The following is a 15899-nucleotide window of genomic DNA, read 5'->3' on the forward strand; positions in this document are numbered from 1 at the left end:
AGAAAAGATATTGTAAAACAAAATGAGAAAATTAAATTGACAGTGAAAGATAAAAGAGAAGGTGATGATACAGGAGGGGATGGATTCCAGCTTTTCACTTCAACCCTTCTAAATCCCATTCCACAGTATACAGGAGGTACATGGGTAGTTTTCTCTCTTACCTACCAATGGGAACAAATATTTCATTACCAGATGCTCATCTATTTCCCAACCTTCCAATTCCCTTTCTGACCAAGTTCCTTATCCTCCGTTGCAGTGCACATGCTATAATTATAATTTCCAACAATGTTACACCCCATATAAAAGTAAATTAGATAAAAGGAAAGAACTGGTCTTTAAATGTGGTCATTCACACATTCCAGGGAAATATCCTCCTATATCTCAAAATTGGTTTTCACAAGTCTGATAAGAGCCACTTCTGAGGTCTCTGACATATGTTGGCAAGGCATACCTGATAAATGGCTGGTTGATGACAGACAAACACTTGAGATTACCTATTATCTATTAGTCCATACTTATTTCAATGAGGTGAATTAGGTGCATTCAGCCTCTAAGTTCACTTACACATACACCTTATATAGCAAATGATCACTTCAAGCCAACAGCCAGTGGTCCTTTAACCTTTACATGCCAGGAACCATCATATGATGACTTATGTAGCTGATGCCAGGGGTCATCATCATCATGTTTTGCAGGCTTTGTTTAAATCCCCATGTCACTTTTGTCACTGCAGGCACTTATTTCAGGGTCGATCTACTGCTGCACACTCATAAATGAGAGAACAAAATAAAAGGTTAACATGGACACTAAAGATGTGTAGTCTCTCACCTTCATGTAATGATTCAACCTAGCTAAGGCTTCAATATAAAGATCAGCACCCTTGTTGCCAAACTCATAACGTCCAGCAATGAAGAAGTAGAGAGTCTTGTCTAGGTCAAAATCCATAAACCTGTAGGAAGAAATGAGTCCATAATTCTGTATGAAAAATAAATGAACTGTCAAACATTCAAAATATATGTGAGTATCAAAACTTCTCAAGGGCTTAACAGTCACAGAAGTCTATGGCTGATAAAAACTCCCGTACAGAGATGTACACACAAGATAGATCTTTCATAAATTATTCTAAACACTGAGAAGCTGGTACCACTTATGGAGGAACTACACATTACAAACACTCCTTTGGCTGACATCCTAATATCTCTTGCCAAAGGACATAGATTCTATTCAAAGTTGCCATCTAGTTATCATATGATAAAAAGAACACGAAAATCAATAAACCTGATTGTCGTCTATTCACCAAACACATCCACTGCTTCAAATGTGATTGAGCGAAAGTACAATTACAAATGAGTGAAAGTAAGAGAGCAAGTAAGTGGAAGTAAGTGAAAGAGAGAAGGAAAGAAAAAGCATGCCTGAGTGTTTGTGCAAGTATCATTCTCCTCTTTCCACATACTGGAGGTAGATTTATATTTAATGGATCCCAGCTCTTCACTCTTTTTTACTATCATATATCTTTCTTATACTCCTTGCATTTACTGTTCCTTAGATTGCTCCATTCATCCACAACTCTGTTCCTACAGAAAAAATTTTCTACATCTTTTCTAACTCATTTCTTGCTAAGTTTACTGGGTCCTCTCAATGATGTATTCTTGCCTAATTCAAAAATCTTTCTCATAGTAAAACTATATAAGGAATCTCCATTACTAACCCATAGAAATGTCCTCTTATGAAATCATTTATTTTCTCCTTAGATAAGGCATGAAGGTTTTGGAATTCATGAAGAGCAGAAAATTTCTTCACATTTAACCCATTGGGAGTAATGATGTCTGGTTTGCGTTTGAGAAGATGTTCAGCCTCAATTCCCGTAATCTCAGAAACTGTCGTAAAGGTGTGGGCCAAGTGAGCAGAACATCTCTCCATGCAGTATCTATGATAAATACCTCTTCTTCCAGCTTCCTCATCAAGATTAAACTGAAAGAAAATATTTAATCTAGCATGAGCAAAAGAAATGGGTAACTTTAGTATATTTATCTATTCATTTACTTTGCTTTGTCGCTGTCTCCCATGTTAGCAAGGTAGCCCAAGAAAACAGATGAAAGAATGGCCCAACTCACCCACATACACATGTATATACATACACGTCCACACACGTAAATATACATACCTATACATCTCAACGTATACATATATATACACACACAGACATATACATATATACACATGTACATAATCATACTATCTGCCTTTATTCACTCCCATCGCCACCCCGCCACACATGGAATAACATCCCCTTCCCCCCCTCATGTGTGCGAGGTAGCGCTAGGAAAAGACAAGAAAGGCCACATTCATTCACACTCAGTCTCTAGCTGTCATGTAATAATGCACCGAAACCACAGCTCCCTTTCCACATCCAGGCCCCACACAACTTTCCATGCTTTACCCCAGACACTTCACATGCCCTGGTTCACTCCACTGACAGCACATCGACCCCGGTATACCACATCATTCCAATTCACTCTATTCCTTGCACGCCTTTCATCCTCCTGCATGTTCAGGCCCCAATCACTCAAAATCTTTATCACTCCATCTTTCCACCTCCAATTTAGTCTCCCACCTCTCCTTGTTCCCTCCACCTCTGACTCATATATCCTCTTGGTCAATCTTTCCACACTCATTCTCTCCATGTGACCAAACCATTTCAAAACACCCTCTTCTGCTCTCTCAACCACACTCTTTTTATTGCCACACAACTCTCTTACCCTATTATTACTTACTCGATCAAACCATCTCACACCACATATTGTCCTCAAACATCTCATTTCCAGCACATCCACCCTCCTGCGCACAACTCTATCCATAGCCCACGCCTTGCAACCATACAACATTGTTGGAACCACTATTCCTTCAAACATACCTATTTTTGCTTTCCGAGATAATGTTCTTGACTTCCACACATTCTTCAAGGCTCCTAGAATTTTTGCCCCCTCCCCCACCCTATGATTCACTTCTGCTTCCATGGTTCCATCCGCTGCCAAATCCACTCCTAAATATCTAAAACACTTCACTTCCTCCAGTTTTTCTCCATTTAAACTTACCTCCCAATTGACTTGACCCTCATCCGTACTGTACCTAATAACCTTGCTCTTACTCACATTTACTCTCAACTTTCTTCTTTCACACACTTTACCAAACTCAGTCACCAGCTTCTGCAGTTTCTCACATGAATCAGCCACCAGCGCTGTATCATCAGCGAACAACAACTGACTCACTTCCCGAGCTCTCTCATCCACAACAGACTGCATACTTGCCCCTCTTTCCAAAACTCTTGCATTTACCTCCCTAACAACCCCATCCATAAACAAATTAAACAACCATTTGCCCCCTTCACTGAAGTTCCCATTTGTTCACTTGTCTTACACACTTTATTTACCTCCTTCCAAAACATCTCTTTATTCTCCCTAAAATTTAATGATACTCTCTCACCCCATCTCTCATTTGCCCTCTTTTTCACCTCTTGCACCTTTCTCTTGACCTCCTGCCTTTCTTTTATACATCTCCCACTCATTTGCATTATTTCCCTGCAAAAATCGTCCAAATGCCTCTCTCTTCTCTTTCACTAATAATCTTACTTCTTCATCCCACCACTCACTACCCTTTCTAATCTGCCCACCTCCCACGCTTCTCATGCCACAAGCATCTTTTGCGCAAGCCATCACTGCTTCCCTAAATACATCCCATTCCTCCCCCACTTCCCTTACCTCCTTTGTTCCCACCTTTTTCCATTCTGTACTCAGTCTCTCCTGGTACTTCCTCACACAAGTCTCCTTCCCATGCTCACTTACTCTCACCACTCTCTTCACCCCAACATTCTCTCTTCTTTTCTGAAAACCTCAACAAATCTTCACCTTCGCCTCCACAAGATAATGATCAGACATCCCTCCAGTTGCACCTCTCAGTACATTAACATCCAAAAGTCTCTCTTGCGCGTCTATCAATTAACACGTAATCCAATAACACTCTCTGGCCATCTCTCCTACTTACATACGTATACTTATGTATATCTCTCTTTTCAAACCAGGGATTCCCAATCACCAGTCCTTTTTCAGCACATATATCTACAAGCTCTTCACCATTTCCATTTACAACACTGAACACCCCATGTATACCAATTTTTCCCTCAACTGCCACATTACTCACCTTTGCATTCAAATCACCCATCACTATAACCCGGTCTCGTGCATCAAAACCACTAACACACTCATTCAGCTGCTCCCAAAACACTTACCTCTCATGATCTTTCTTCTCATGCCCAGGTGCCTATGCACCAATAATCACCCATCTCTCTCCATCAACTTTCAATTTTACCCATATCAATCTAGAATTTACTTTCTTACACTCTATCACATACTCCCACCACTCCTGTTTCAGAAGTAGTGCTACTCCTTCCCTTGCTCTTGTCCTCTCACCAACCCCTGACTTTACTCCAAGACATTCCCAAACCACTCTTCCCCTTTACCCTTGAGCTTCGTTTCACTCAGAGCCAAAACATCCAGGTTCCTTTCCTCAAACATACTACCTATCTCTCCTTACCTATACATATACATTTAGACACCCCAATCTGAGCCTTCAAGGAGGATGAGCACTCCCCGCATGACTCCTTCTTCTGTTTCCCCTTTTAGAAAGTTAAAATACAAGGAGGGGAGGGTTTCCAGCCTCCCGCTCCCGTCCCCTTTAGTAAATATAGATTAAAATTAGGACAAATAATGAAGAATGAAGACATGAAACTATATTGCAGGTGAAGAGGTCATTAGAAAGGAGCATGGGTAAAAGTCTCTTATGATGATATGATTATATCAAACAAATGGCAAATGATAGGTTGGTCAAAGAGATATATGTCAACAAGAAGAGGGTACAAGTAGGAGAGGTATATAACGGAAGAGAAGAATAAATATAATGAGGCAAGTGATTAAAAGGCTAAGAATATTTCAGATAAAACTGCTAAAAGAATGACTGAACTTCAGATGCAATAAAAGCACTTGTGTTCCAAGGGGGTTCAACCAGAAAATTTGGTCTCACTTGACGAATCAATCTAGTTTATAAAATAAAAAAGTATGAGGCATTTATAGAAAAAAAGAAAGTTCATGTTTCAATCTAACGAACAGTGTATGGGTCAAGAATATGTAGGTAATGACTGGAGTCAGGAGGCTTCTATACTTTCATCGTTTTTCTTTTTCAACTTTTTCTCTTTATCAAAGTACTGCCTAACTACCTTCCAGAGAACACATATGTTCCTGTAAGTACATATCACTTCCTTCTATATCCATTAAACAAGTTCTCACCTTGTCCAGATTATTGTAGAAATCCACAGCTCCAGCACAGAGGAATCTGCCTAGAAGAGTCGCATGTGTTGTGAAGATGGTGGCAACATCAACATTCCTCATTCGCAATATCACAAGTCCCACACCTGCCAGCCACTCATGGAAATGGGCACAAATTCGTGGCTTGAGATCACTGTAATTGACTGTTTCTGCACGAAACTTGAGAAAAGCATTGATCATTAATGCAATACAGAAATTATATAAAAAATACACAATTCAAAATAAATCACACTCACAACTTTCATACTATTTTGATTAATTTCTCTATTCATGCACCAAGGTTCATATTAATACCAAAAAATTATCATCCTGACATGTTGCGCAGACTAACCATTTGAAAGATAAAACTACTCCTCCACAGAATCTTTATTTTCATTTATGTGCTTCCTTATCTACCAAACCCAATGCATAACTTCATCTTGACAATGAACATTCTAAATCAGAATCTGAGTTCATAATACTACACCATTCTCAACAAATGTAATATAAGCCATCCACTGCACAACAAACCTTTACAAAAGGTTGCACTCTAAACATCTAATCATTTTTTCCTCTCAGCTGACCATAAACCTGAAATAATCATTTAAACCAGAGATGGGAAAAATGCTGTCATTCCTTTATGTAAACATACACACTTGACAACAAATACTGCTGTCTCAAGGCCAAAACTACAAATTCTTATGGACACAAATGATTTTTCATAATGTACTATTGCTTGGAAACATACAAAGCACTAACCTCTTCAATAAATTTTGAGACCATGAAACCAAAAAGTACTGCATCGTTGCATTCAACATCTGGATGTGGAATGCCAATTTTCGTATATTGATAAAACTCCTCCTTGTATTCATCAAGATTTCCTATTGCTGTACTTATGTCAAACAGAATAATCTGAGGGTTTCCATCCACAAGCCATCGACCAGGGTGTACCTATAGATCAGATGGATAAAACAAATGCTGATGAAGGATAATGAATATTCTTGGTGTTATAATAATGCAATGAAACAAACTGATTTACTGTACTGCTTGACTGCTGTAGGATTAATACTTAAAGTTTCCTTTTTTAGTGCAAAGGTGTTGACTAATAAGTTTTTCCTCTCTTAATCATATACAGTTATCAAGCATACACACAGTTACTAATTCTAAAGTAAACAAAAACTACATCAAGAAGCATCCCAAAATGTATGGTACAAAGCCAATCCCAGGACTGACCTCAGTCTCTCATAAAACACTAAAAGTTTAGTTACACATGAAATCCTTTCTCTGAAACCATGCTGTCTTTCATGGGAAATTTTCCCCCCATAAAAGTAATCCATTTGTTTTTCACTGATTTTTTCCAGATCCTTACGCACCACACTCATTACTGAGACTGGTCTGCAGGTCAATGCCTCTTTCCTGGTTTCCTTTCTTATGCATAGGTGTGTTGTTTGCCCTTTTCCATTCCCTCAGCACTATGCCATTCAACAGTGACATCTTGAACACAAATTCAGGTGGTTTATCTAGTGTACCTGCACATATCCTAAGCAAATACAGTGAAATTCTATCAGGACCATGAGCTTGGATGGGTCAAGCCCTATCAGTATTCTGTTAACATCTCTATAAGATATCTAAAAGATTTCCAAAACCTCCTCACCATTCCATCTTACTAAAATGAGGCTACAATTATTTTCCAATTTATAAAAACTTACTCTTTATTCAGTCACACACATATCTTTACATCATTCTCAACAATTTTTCCCTCTGCATCCCTTAGCCTGATAAGATGCTCCTTCACTGACAACTGACTCTAGATGAATTTATGGTAAAGTCTTGTATCTTTTTTCTGTCTTGTCCACAATATTCCTTTCAAAGCTTCTTTGTTGCTCCTTTCTTATCCTGCTAGACTCATTCCCTGCTTTCTCATACCATGCAAACACTGGTTGGCTAGAGTACCATCATGTCTTCACCCTTGCACATCTCAAAGTTCCTTTGCTTTATGACATCTTTTATTAAAGCATTCCTTTCTCTTTATTACCATTCCCTCTGTATTTGAAGCTTGAGGTGCCCATTCCTCTACTCATTCATTGTAAATTTCACTGAACCCCTCGCCACAAACCCTGGTTCCTCGCTACTGAATTCCATTTCACAATCAACATTACCACAGAAATTATTGAGGTCTGTGTAATTTCCTCAATCATATCTCCTCTTTATTTCATGTCTCACCTCTGCTCTTTTAGTGACCTCTCTTACGACATATTCAAACTTAAGCACTACATGATCACTTCAACAAATGATGCATCATATATAATGTTCTCAGTAACCATGCCAGCATGAATGAAAATAAGAATTAGTAATGCTAGTGTATCAGTCCCTCTCATCCTAGATTACTCTTTACCATTTTGGTATAGGTAATTTTCCTACATACACTCTAGAACTTGTGTCTCCACTTCCTGTTAACATGAAAAACCAAATTCCCCCAGTTTATCTCTTTATGAATGACATCCCCCATTATCAGTACTTTACCATGTTTGGGAAGTGAGTGTTTCACTGCTCCACTTACCATCTAAATTGTTCCTTTATTGTTATCATTATATATTTGTTTCACTTTGTTTAAATGCTCTGAAGGATTATACAATAACAATACCACTATGCTCGTCTTCCTTACAGTTACTATTCCCATTATGTATTGTTTTACTGTCATCATATCTCACAAAGATCTATCCACCATCATTTTCACCAAATGATTTAGAAAATTGAAGTTCGTGATCAATCATTTCCAACTCTTCCTTCTTCCCTAGTGGGCAGAATTACTGACTCCTGTTCTTCCATGATAGGCAGAATTATAACCCATACTCACTGACTGTGTCTCAGCACTCTTTATTCTGATAACATCTTTGTTGACCTTCCCTAGATTCTCAATTCAATCTTTGTGCTGATTTAAGTGCGGTGACCAGACTTGAGAAGCAAACAGTTTTAGTCTATGTTGTGAATAGTTTACATAACATTCTTTATTATTCACCTACATATAATTCCAATATTTGCCAGAAGACAGCATGCTTCCATAAGATTTCTCCTGCTGTAGAGTTTCGGCAACTGTTTTGGCACAGTACTGATTCCTAGGCATTTTTCAAATTCAGATTTCCATGATTATTTCCTGCTAAATTATAATCATACCGAGGCCTTCTTTCACTGTATCCCTTAATCATTACTTTGCATATACTTGAACTGAACTTTGTCAGTTACTTACTAAACTGACGATGAAGGCCATCTTGATTCACTTGCAAGCTCTCACAGTCATCACTTTTTACTTCTATCATGACCTTGGCATCCAAAAACATGTCTAGGTGAAAATCTAATCCATTACATATTTCAAGAAGGGTAGTGGGCCCAAAACAAAACTCCTGCATGGCACTGGAGACCCAAATCCATTTCAAGAATGCTCCTTTAACTGGTGCCCTTTGCTCCTTTCCGCCAAGGAGATCCTTTTAATTGCATGCTCTCAAACTGACCTCCAATGCTCATAAAAACAGAGGGCTGGACTCATTCATGAAGATCTAGTCAATTTTCCTTAATATCAAGCAGTGGCACACTGTATTTCCCTTTGGTTTCCATAAGACATAAATACAACTATCAAAACTATTATTTCCTGATAAATTTCTAATATCTCCATAAAGTTTTTCTTTTACCCAAGATGGCCTTGACAGAGGCATGTTATTTACCTATGCCAATTCAGTCACAATAAATCATTAAAAAGACAAATTTTTGGCTTCTGTATCCACTTACTTAGAGCATTAGTTTTATATTCTACTGTTTCAAGTCAGACATCTGTAATTTGGCTATTATGAACTAGCACTCGTATACATAATCTTAAGCTTCATACAAAACACCTGAATATACCCATTAAAACCTACAAAACTGCTAAATATAACACTAGACTACCTCAAACTCACCCCCCATCCTGAGGCTCTAAGGTGGTTAATGGATGCTGTGAGTGGAGAGTCTGCAGGAAATTCTCCCAACTCAACCTCCGTTCTGACACTAGTTTCTTTGTAGGGTCCAAGAAGAACATACTGATCACCAAGCTCTTCTACTGATGCACTACATTTACTTCTAATTACTTGATAAATCCCACCAACTGCAAATACAGAAAAAATATATTAAAATAAACATAAATAAACAGAGGTCTGAAATGAAAAATCATTTATCTGTCATAAGCAGAGCCCAACCAACATCTGGGAAGCAATTAATTACATGAGATGAGATGAATCCTTGAAATTTGATCATAAAATATATGAGATCAATGGTGAATCATTCACCACGGAAAAAGAACCACAAAGTAACCTGTCCAGACCCATTGAGTCTCAACATAGATGTTCATGACAGTACATTCCACTCCACCATTCATTCAACAATTACCATCTACTTCAGGCCCATTTCTGTCTGGAAACAAGAAATGGCTTTTAAAGAAGGAAAGAAGGAGAAGGGAAACTGAAAGGATGTTCATGCGGCTCTGACAACAGTAGATTTTCCCCAATTTTCAGAACTTCAATTGAAAACTGAAATGGACAAGGACTGCAGACATCGTGATTCTGAACACTCCACAGGGACTGAAGAGGTTCATCTGGACACCATATGGTATCTCCAATGCATCAGTGATATTCTACAGGGCAGTGGAGCAACTTTTGCAAGATATTCCCAGAACCTGCATATACCTGGATGAAGTCCTGATCAAAGGGCATATGGTGAGTGAAAACACAAAGATTTTGGAGATATTTTTTTATTTTTTATTATACTTTGTCGCTGTCTCCCGCGTTTGCGAGGTAGCACAAGGAAACAGACAAAAGAAATGGCCCAACCCCCCCCCCCATACACATGTATATACATACGTCCACACACGCAAATATAAATACCTACACAGCTTTCCATGGTTTACCCCAGACGCTTCACATGCCTTGATTCAATCCACTGACAGCACGTCAACCCCGGTATACCACATTGCTCCAATTCACTCTATTCCTTGCCCTCCTTTCACCCTCCTGCATGTTCAGGCCCCGATCACACAAAATCTTTTTCACTCCATCTTTCCACCTCCAATTTGGTCTCCCTCTTCTCCTCGTTCCCTCCACCTCCGACACATATATCCTCTTGGTCAATCTTTCCTCACTCATTCTCTCCATGTGCCCAAACCACTTCAAAACACCCTCTTCTGCTCTCTCAACCACGCTCTTTTTATTTCCACACATCTCTCTTACCCTTACGTTACTCACTCGATCAAACCACCTCACACCACACATTGTCCTCAAACATCTCATTTCCAGCACATCCATCCTCCTGCGCACAACTCTATCCATAGCCCACGCCTCGCAACCATACAACATTGTTGGAACCACTATTCCTTCAAACATACCCATTTTTGCTTTCCAAGATAATGTTCTCGACTTCCACACATTCTTCAAGGCCCCCAGAATTTTCGCCCCCTCCCCACCCTATGATCCACTTCCGCTTCCATGGTTCCATCCGCTGCCAGATCCACTCCCAGATATCTAAAACACTTTACTTCCTCCAGTTTTTCTCCATTCAAACTCACCTCCCAATTGACTTGACCCTCAACCCTACTGTACCTAATAACCTTGCTCTTATTCACATTTACTCTTAACTTTCTTCTTCCACACACTCTACCAAACTCAGTCACCAGCTTCTGCAGTTTCTCACATGAATCAGCCACCAGCGCTGTATCATCAGCGAACAACAACTGACTCACTTCCCAAGCTCTCTCATCCCCAACAGACTTCATACTTGCCCCTCTTTCCAAAACTCTTGCATTTACCTCCCTAACAACCCCATCCATAAACAAATTAAACAACCATGGAGACATCACACACCCCTGCCGCAAACCTACATTCACTGAGAACCAATCACTTTCCTCTCTTCCTACACGTACACATGCCTTACATCCTCGATAAAAACTTTTCACTGCTTCTAACAACTGTCCTCCCACACCATATATTCTTAATACCTTCCACAGAGCATCTCTATCAACTCTATCATATGACTTCTCCAGATCCATAAATGCTACATACAAATCCATTTGCTTTTCTAAGTATTTCTCACATACATTCTTCAAAGCAAACACCTGATCCACACATCCTCTACCACTTCTGAAACCACACTGCTCTTCCCCAATCTGATGCTCTGTACATGCCTTCACCCTCTCAATCAATACCCTCCCATATAATTTACCAGGAATACTCAACAAACTTATACCTCTGTAATTTGAGCACTCACTCTTATCCCCTTTGCCTTTGTACAATGGCACTATGCACGCATTCCACCAATCCTCAGGCACCTCACCATGAGTCATACATACATTAAATAACCTTACCAACCAGTCAACAATACAGTCACCCCCTTTTTTAATAAATTCCACTGCAATACCATCCAAACCTGCTGCCTTGCCGGCTTTCATCTTCCGCAAAGCTTTCACTACCTCTTCTCTGTTTACCAAATCATTTTCCCTAACCCTCTCACTTTGCACACCACCTCGACCAAAACACCCTATATCTGCCACTCTATCATCAAACACATTCAACAAACCTTCAAAATACTCACTCCATCTCATTCTCACATCACCACTACTTGTTATCACCTCCCCATTTGCGCCCTTCACTGAAGTTCCCATTTGCTCCCTTGTCTTACGCACTTTATTTACCTCCTTCCAGAACATCTTTTTATTCTCCCTAAAATTTAATGATATTCTCTCACCCCAACTCTCATTTGCCCTTTTTTTCACCTCTTGCATCTTTCTCTTGACCTCCTGTCTCTTTCTTTTATACATCTCCCACTCAATTGCATTTTTTCCCTGCAAAAATCGTCCAAGATTTTGGAGATGTTGTTGCAAAGACTTCAAACTGTGGATTGTTGCTACAAAAAGAGAAGTTTGATTTCTTCCAAGGCGTTGCTTTGAATCTGAGATGCCATATTCATGCTTCAGGTTTAAAAAAGGATCCTACCAAAGTTGAATACATAAAGAAGGCTTCATCTCCACAAGATGTGGTCCAACTGAACCTTCTCAAGGCCTCAAGAGTTGAGTTAATACTCTCACTTCATGAAGAACACAAGTACTCAGGCAGCTCCTCTATACAAGTTGGTGAAGATAAATCATCTAAGGGTGAGGCCAAAAGAATTCAAGGCTGAGAAGTGTATAACTTCAGACCAATGCCTTGCCAATTATGACCTTAAAGAGCTGATCATTTGATTGTAATGCCAGTTCCTATGGTACTGGGGCAGTAATCAGTCATGTGGAATCAGATGGCATGGAAAGATAGTCACTTCTGCATCATGAACATTAAATGCAGCCAAGAAACAGCACAGCCAGATAGAATGGGAAGCTCAGTTATTGTTTTTGGTGTATACAGGTTCCAGCAGTATTTCCTAGGCAGGAAGTTCCAATTACAGACTTATCAAAAGCCATTATGCAAGAATTCCAAGCCAAAGGCAAGAGTTCCAGCACCAGCAGCAGCAAGGATCCTGTGTTGGGCACTGGCACTGTCAGAATATGACTATATTCCTACAGAAAATCAGAGAAACACTCAAATGCCAATGCTCTTTCAATGTTGCCAGAGAAATATACAGGTTAATAAAATTTAGATTTTCATTTTTCATATATAGAAAAGTGCTCGGTAACCACCAGTATGGTGGTAGACCAAACCCTGAAGGATCCAGCATTCTGGTCTTTATCCTGCATGTTTGGTCATAGTGCAAGTGATGACTGGAGTTCTCAGCATAAGTGGGTGTCTACAGTGGGGTTTACAAGTGATTATTCCTCCAATGTTACATGACAAGAGTTCTATTGGAAATCCAAGAAGGACAACTTGGGAAGGAATGCATGAAGAATTTGGTAAGAAGCTATGTATAGCAACCTGGCTTGGTAGCATGTTCGGTCATGCAGAATATAAGGTTGCTGAGTGTTGTTACTCACACCAAAATATGTTCCCTCAGCGGCACTCCACCCTTGGCCATGGGCTACCAGAATATATCAGAACACTCATTTGGTCTATGCTAAGTACAAGGGAAAGACTTTTTACTTTTGGTATATTTGTACTCCAAAAGGCCAGTGGTGATCCATACTGCTGATAACATATCAAAGACTATATCTGCACTTACTCCAGTGTTTGCTGCTTTTGGTCATCCAGTGTTGAGAGACTATATTGCAACATTCACATCTACAGATTTTACAAGTGTCCTGAAGGAAAATATAAATGACAACAAAACGCCTCCAATTCATCCTGAAATAATTGGGAAGGTTGAATGAATGGTGCAGAGTCTATGAAGCAGTCGTAAGGTACCAGTCCCTCACTGACAGGTGAAATGACAAGTTTTCTGTTCACTATCGGAACATTCGACATGGTTTCACACACCTGACTCCTAAATCTTTTCTAAAGAAAGCACCTTGAACAAGACTGACGATGCTGAAACAATGAATGAGCAGGTCACAACAGCAACAGAAAACGTCATAGGAACATCATGCTTGTGCTCTTCCAGAATTCATCAGAGAACAGATGTTTGTTAGTGACTATTAGGGGGAAGAGGGTGGATTCTATGCATTCTTGTGGAATGCCTGGGAACACTGCAGTTCCATGCGGAAAATGGTGGGGACACGACTAAATTACCGCGAACTGCAATGGATTGCATTAACTTACTTGAAGGGCCTGTTGTCCAACTACTCTCCACCCAAAATGTTGATCAAACACCCATCGATATGGCAGCAGCTGGTGTGCCAATGAATTCTAAAGCAGCTAGTGTATCTACTACACCAGCTGCAAGTCATAGCCTTTCAACAAGAGAAGCACATTTAACATCAGTAGCAGCTACTTTGCCAAAAGAGCAGCTGAGTAGTGCTACTCCAACATATTAATAGATTTCTAGGGCTGTACCATAACTTTAACTAAGCCCTAGAATTAGGAAACTACCAAACACACGATTTGCAAATTAGTTTATTTTGTTTTTTACTTCAAGTGTACCTTTTCATTTCACAATCTTTAAGTCAGGCATGTCAGCACGTCGGTAGGAAGTCTGGCATGAGCACATCGGTGGGGAATAAAGTCAGGTATGTGAGCTTGTCAGTTCAAAGTAATTCAGGCGAGTGAACATCAATTGGGAGGAAGTCAGGCACGTGAGTAAGTCAGAGAAGACGAAGTCTGGCATGTGAGCACGTCGGTGGTGAGGAAATCTGGCATGTGAGAACGATGGGGAGGTTGTTTCACTCCTTTCAGCGATCTCTCACTCTTAACGTGTTATCATTAAACATGATATCGAGATATCAGATTAAGTCTAGTGCTACTGAAGTGTGGTAGACCAGAGCCAACACAGCAGACCAGAGCCAAGCATACCACACCAACACTGTCATCTACCACAACACGCCTGGCCGGGTGTCTGTTCCCTCACCTGCAGTCTGAAAACATCACGTCTTGAGAACATGTTAGTACATGAGAGGCAAGTTTTCTCGTGCATGAAAGGCACGTTATCGACAGTGCATGAAAGGCACGTTATCTATACTACATAAAAGGCACGGTATCTATAGTGAATGAGAGACATCTTATCTCCATTGCCTGAGAGGCACTATAGGTTCTATTGTTTGTGCAAGGTACAAGGATATGTTATTCTCTATTTTTCATCACATTATCTTGATGGATTAACTCAAGCTTCTGGTATGAATGCTTAATAGCGTTACATTTCTTTACATTTATATCATAAATCTTAATAAAGTACATTAATAATAATGGATGACATCGTCTCTGCCAAATGTACCAATCACTGTTATTTATGTACGGCTGACGTGTTGAATATGGGGCACACTCCACGTGATCATGAGCCCCCATCCCTCATGACCCCCCCCCCCCCAGGGCTTTTCCTATATCAATAGCAAGAGTTGGTTATGGGGCTGGCCTTTACCCCAAACCCACACCAACGCCATATTGGCTTCAGCTGACCCCATCGCCACACACACGCAGGAGGCGGTTAGCGTGCGAACTGACATGTACTGCTTCCAAAGTTGCACAGATGGCAGTGGTCGTGGTGACACGAATATTTTTACAGTAAACTCACGAATTACCGTTTGCCAGGTAGGTATGTACATACCATGGTCACCTATTTCTGTGGTACGGATCAGGTACTTTCAACACAAGCAGTGTGCAGCGTGGTATTGGTTCTTGGTACTACAAGTCCATATTGATGGCTGATTATTTGGTACAGAAAACCGGGACTTTGATGGTACGTTAGTTAACCCATCAGATCACGCTGACGCCAGTCATTGCGGTACATTAACCTATTGTTCAGCTACCTACAAGGTCACACAACCGCTACGTACAATTTGGCAGGTAGCCAGCATGGTACCAGCTGCCCTGAGCAGGTACTGCTGCCCTGAGCAGGTACTGTCTGGCAGGCACAGCATTGTACCATCAATTCAGATTCTTAGAAAAAAATTATTCTGAAACATTGTCACCTAGAAATGGCATGTTGGCCATGATATGCTGCTTGTACAAT

The 15899-nt window shown here is 40.1% G+C and overlaps 1 protein-coding gene across 1 annotated transcript in view; it reads right to left on the reverse strand.

Annotated features, from left to right (window-relative positions):
• The window catches only part of Glys (glycogen [starch] synthase), a 58316-nt gene that overhangs the window by 29926 nt on the left and 12491 nt on the right, over window positions 1–15899 (reverse strand). The window contains exons 2-6 of the mRNA XM_071686777.1: window positions 9308–9492; window positions 6117–6308; window positions 5340–5537; window positions 1709–1971; window positions 758–949 (exon numbers count right to left, since the gene is read on the reverse strand). Of these exons, the coding sequence (XP_071542878.1) occupies window positions 758–949; window positions 1709–1971; window positions 5340–5537; window positions 6117–6308; window positions 9308–9492 (1030 nt within the window). The remainder of the gene's footprint in view (window positions 1–757; window positions 950–1708; window positions 1972–5339; window positions 5538–6116; window positions 6309–9307; window positions 9493–15899) is intronic.

Source organism: Panulirus ornatus, chromosome 42 (assembly GCF_036320965.1).
Source record: "Panulirus ornatus isolate Po-2019 chromosome 42, ASM3632096v1, whole genome shotgun sequence".
In the NCBI taxonomy this organism is placed as follows: Eukaryota; Metazoa; Arthropoda; class Malacostraca; order Decapoda; family Palinuridae; genus Panulirus; species Panulirus ornatus.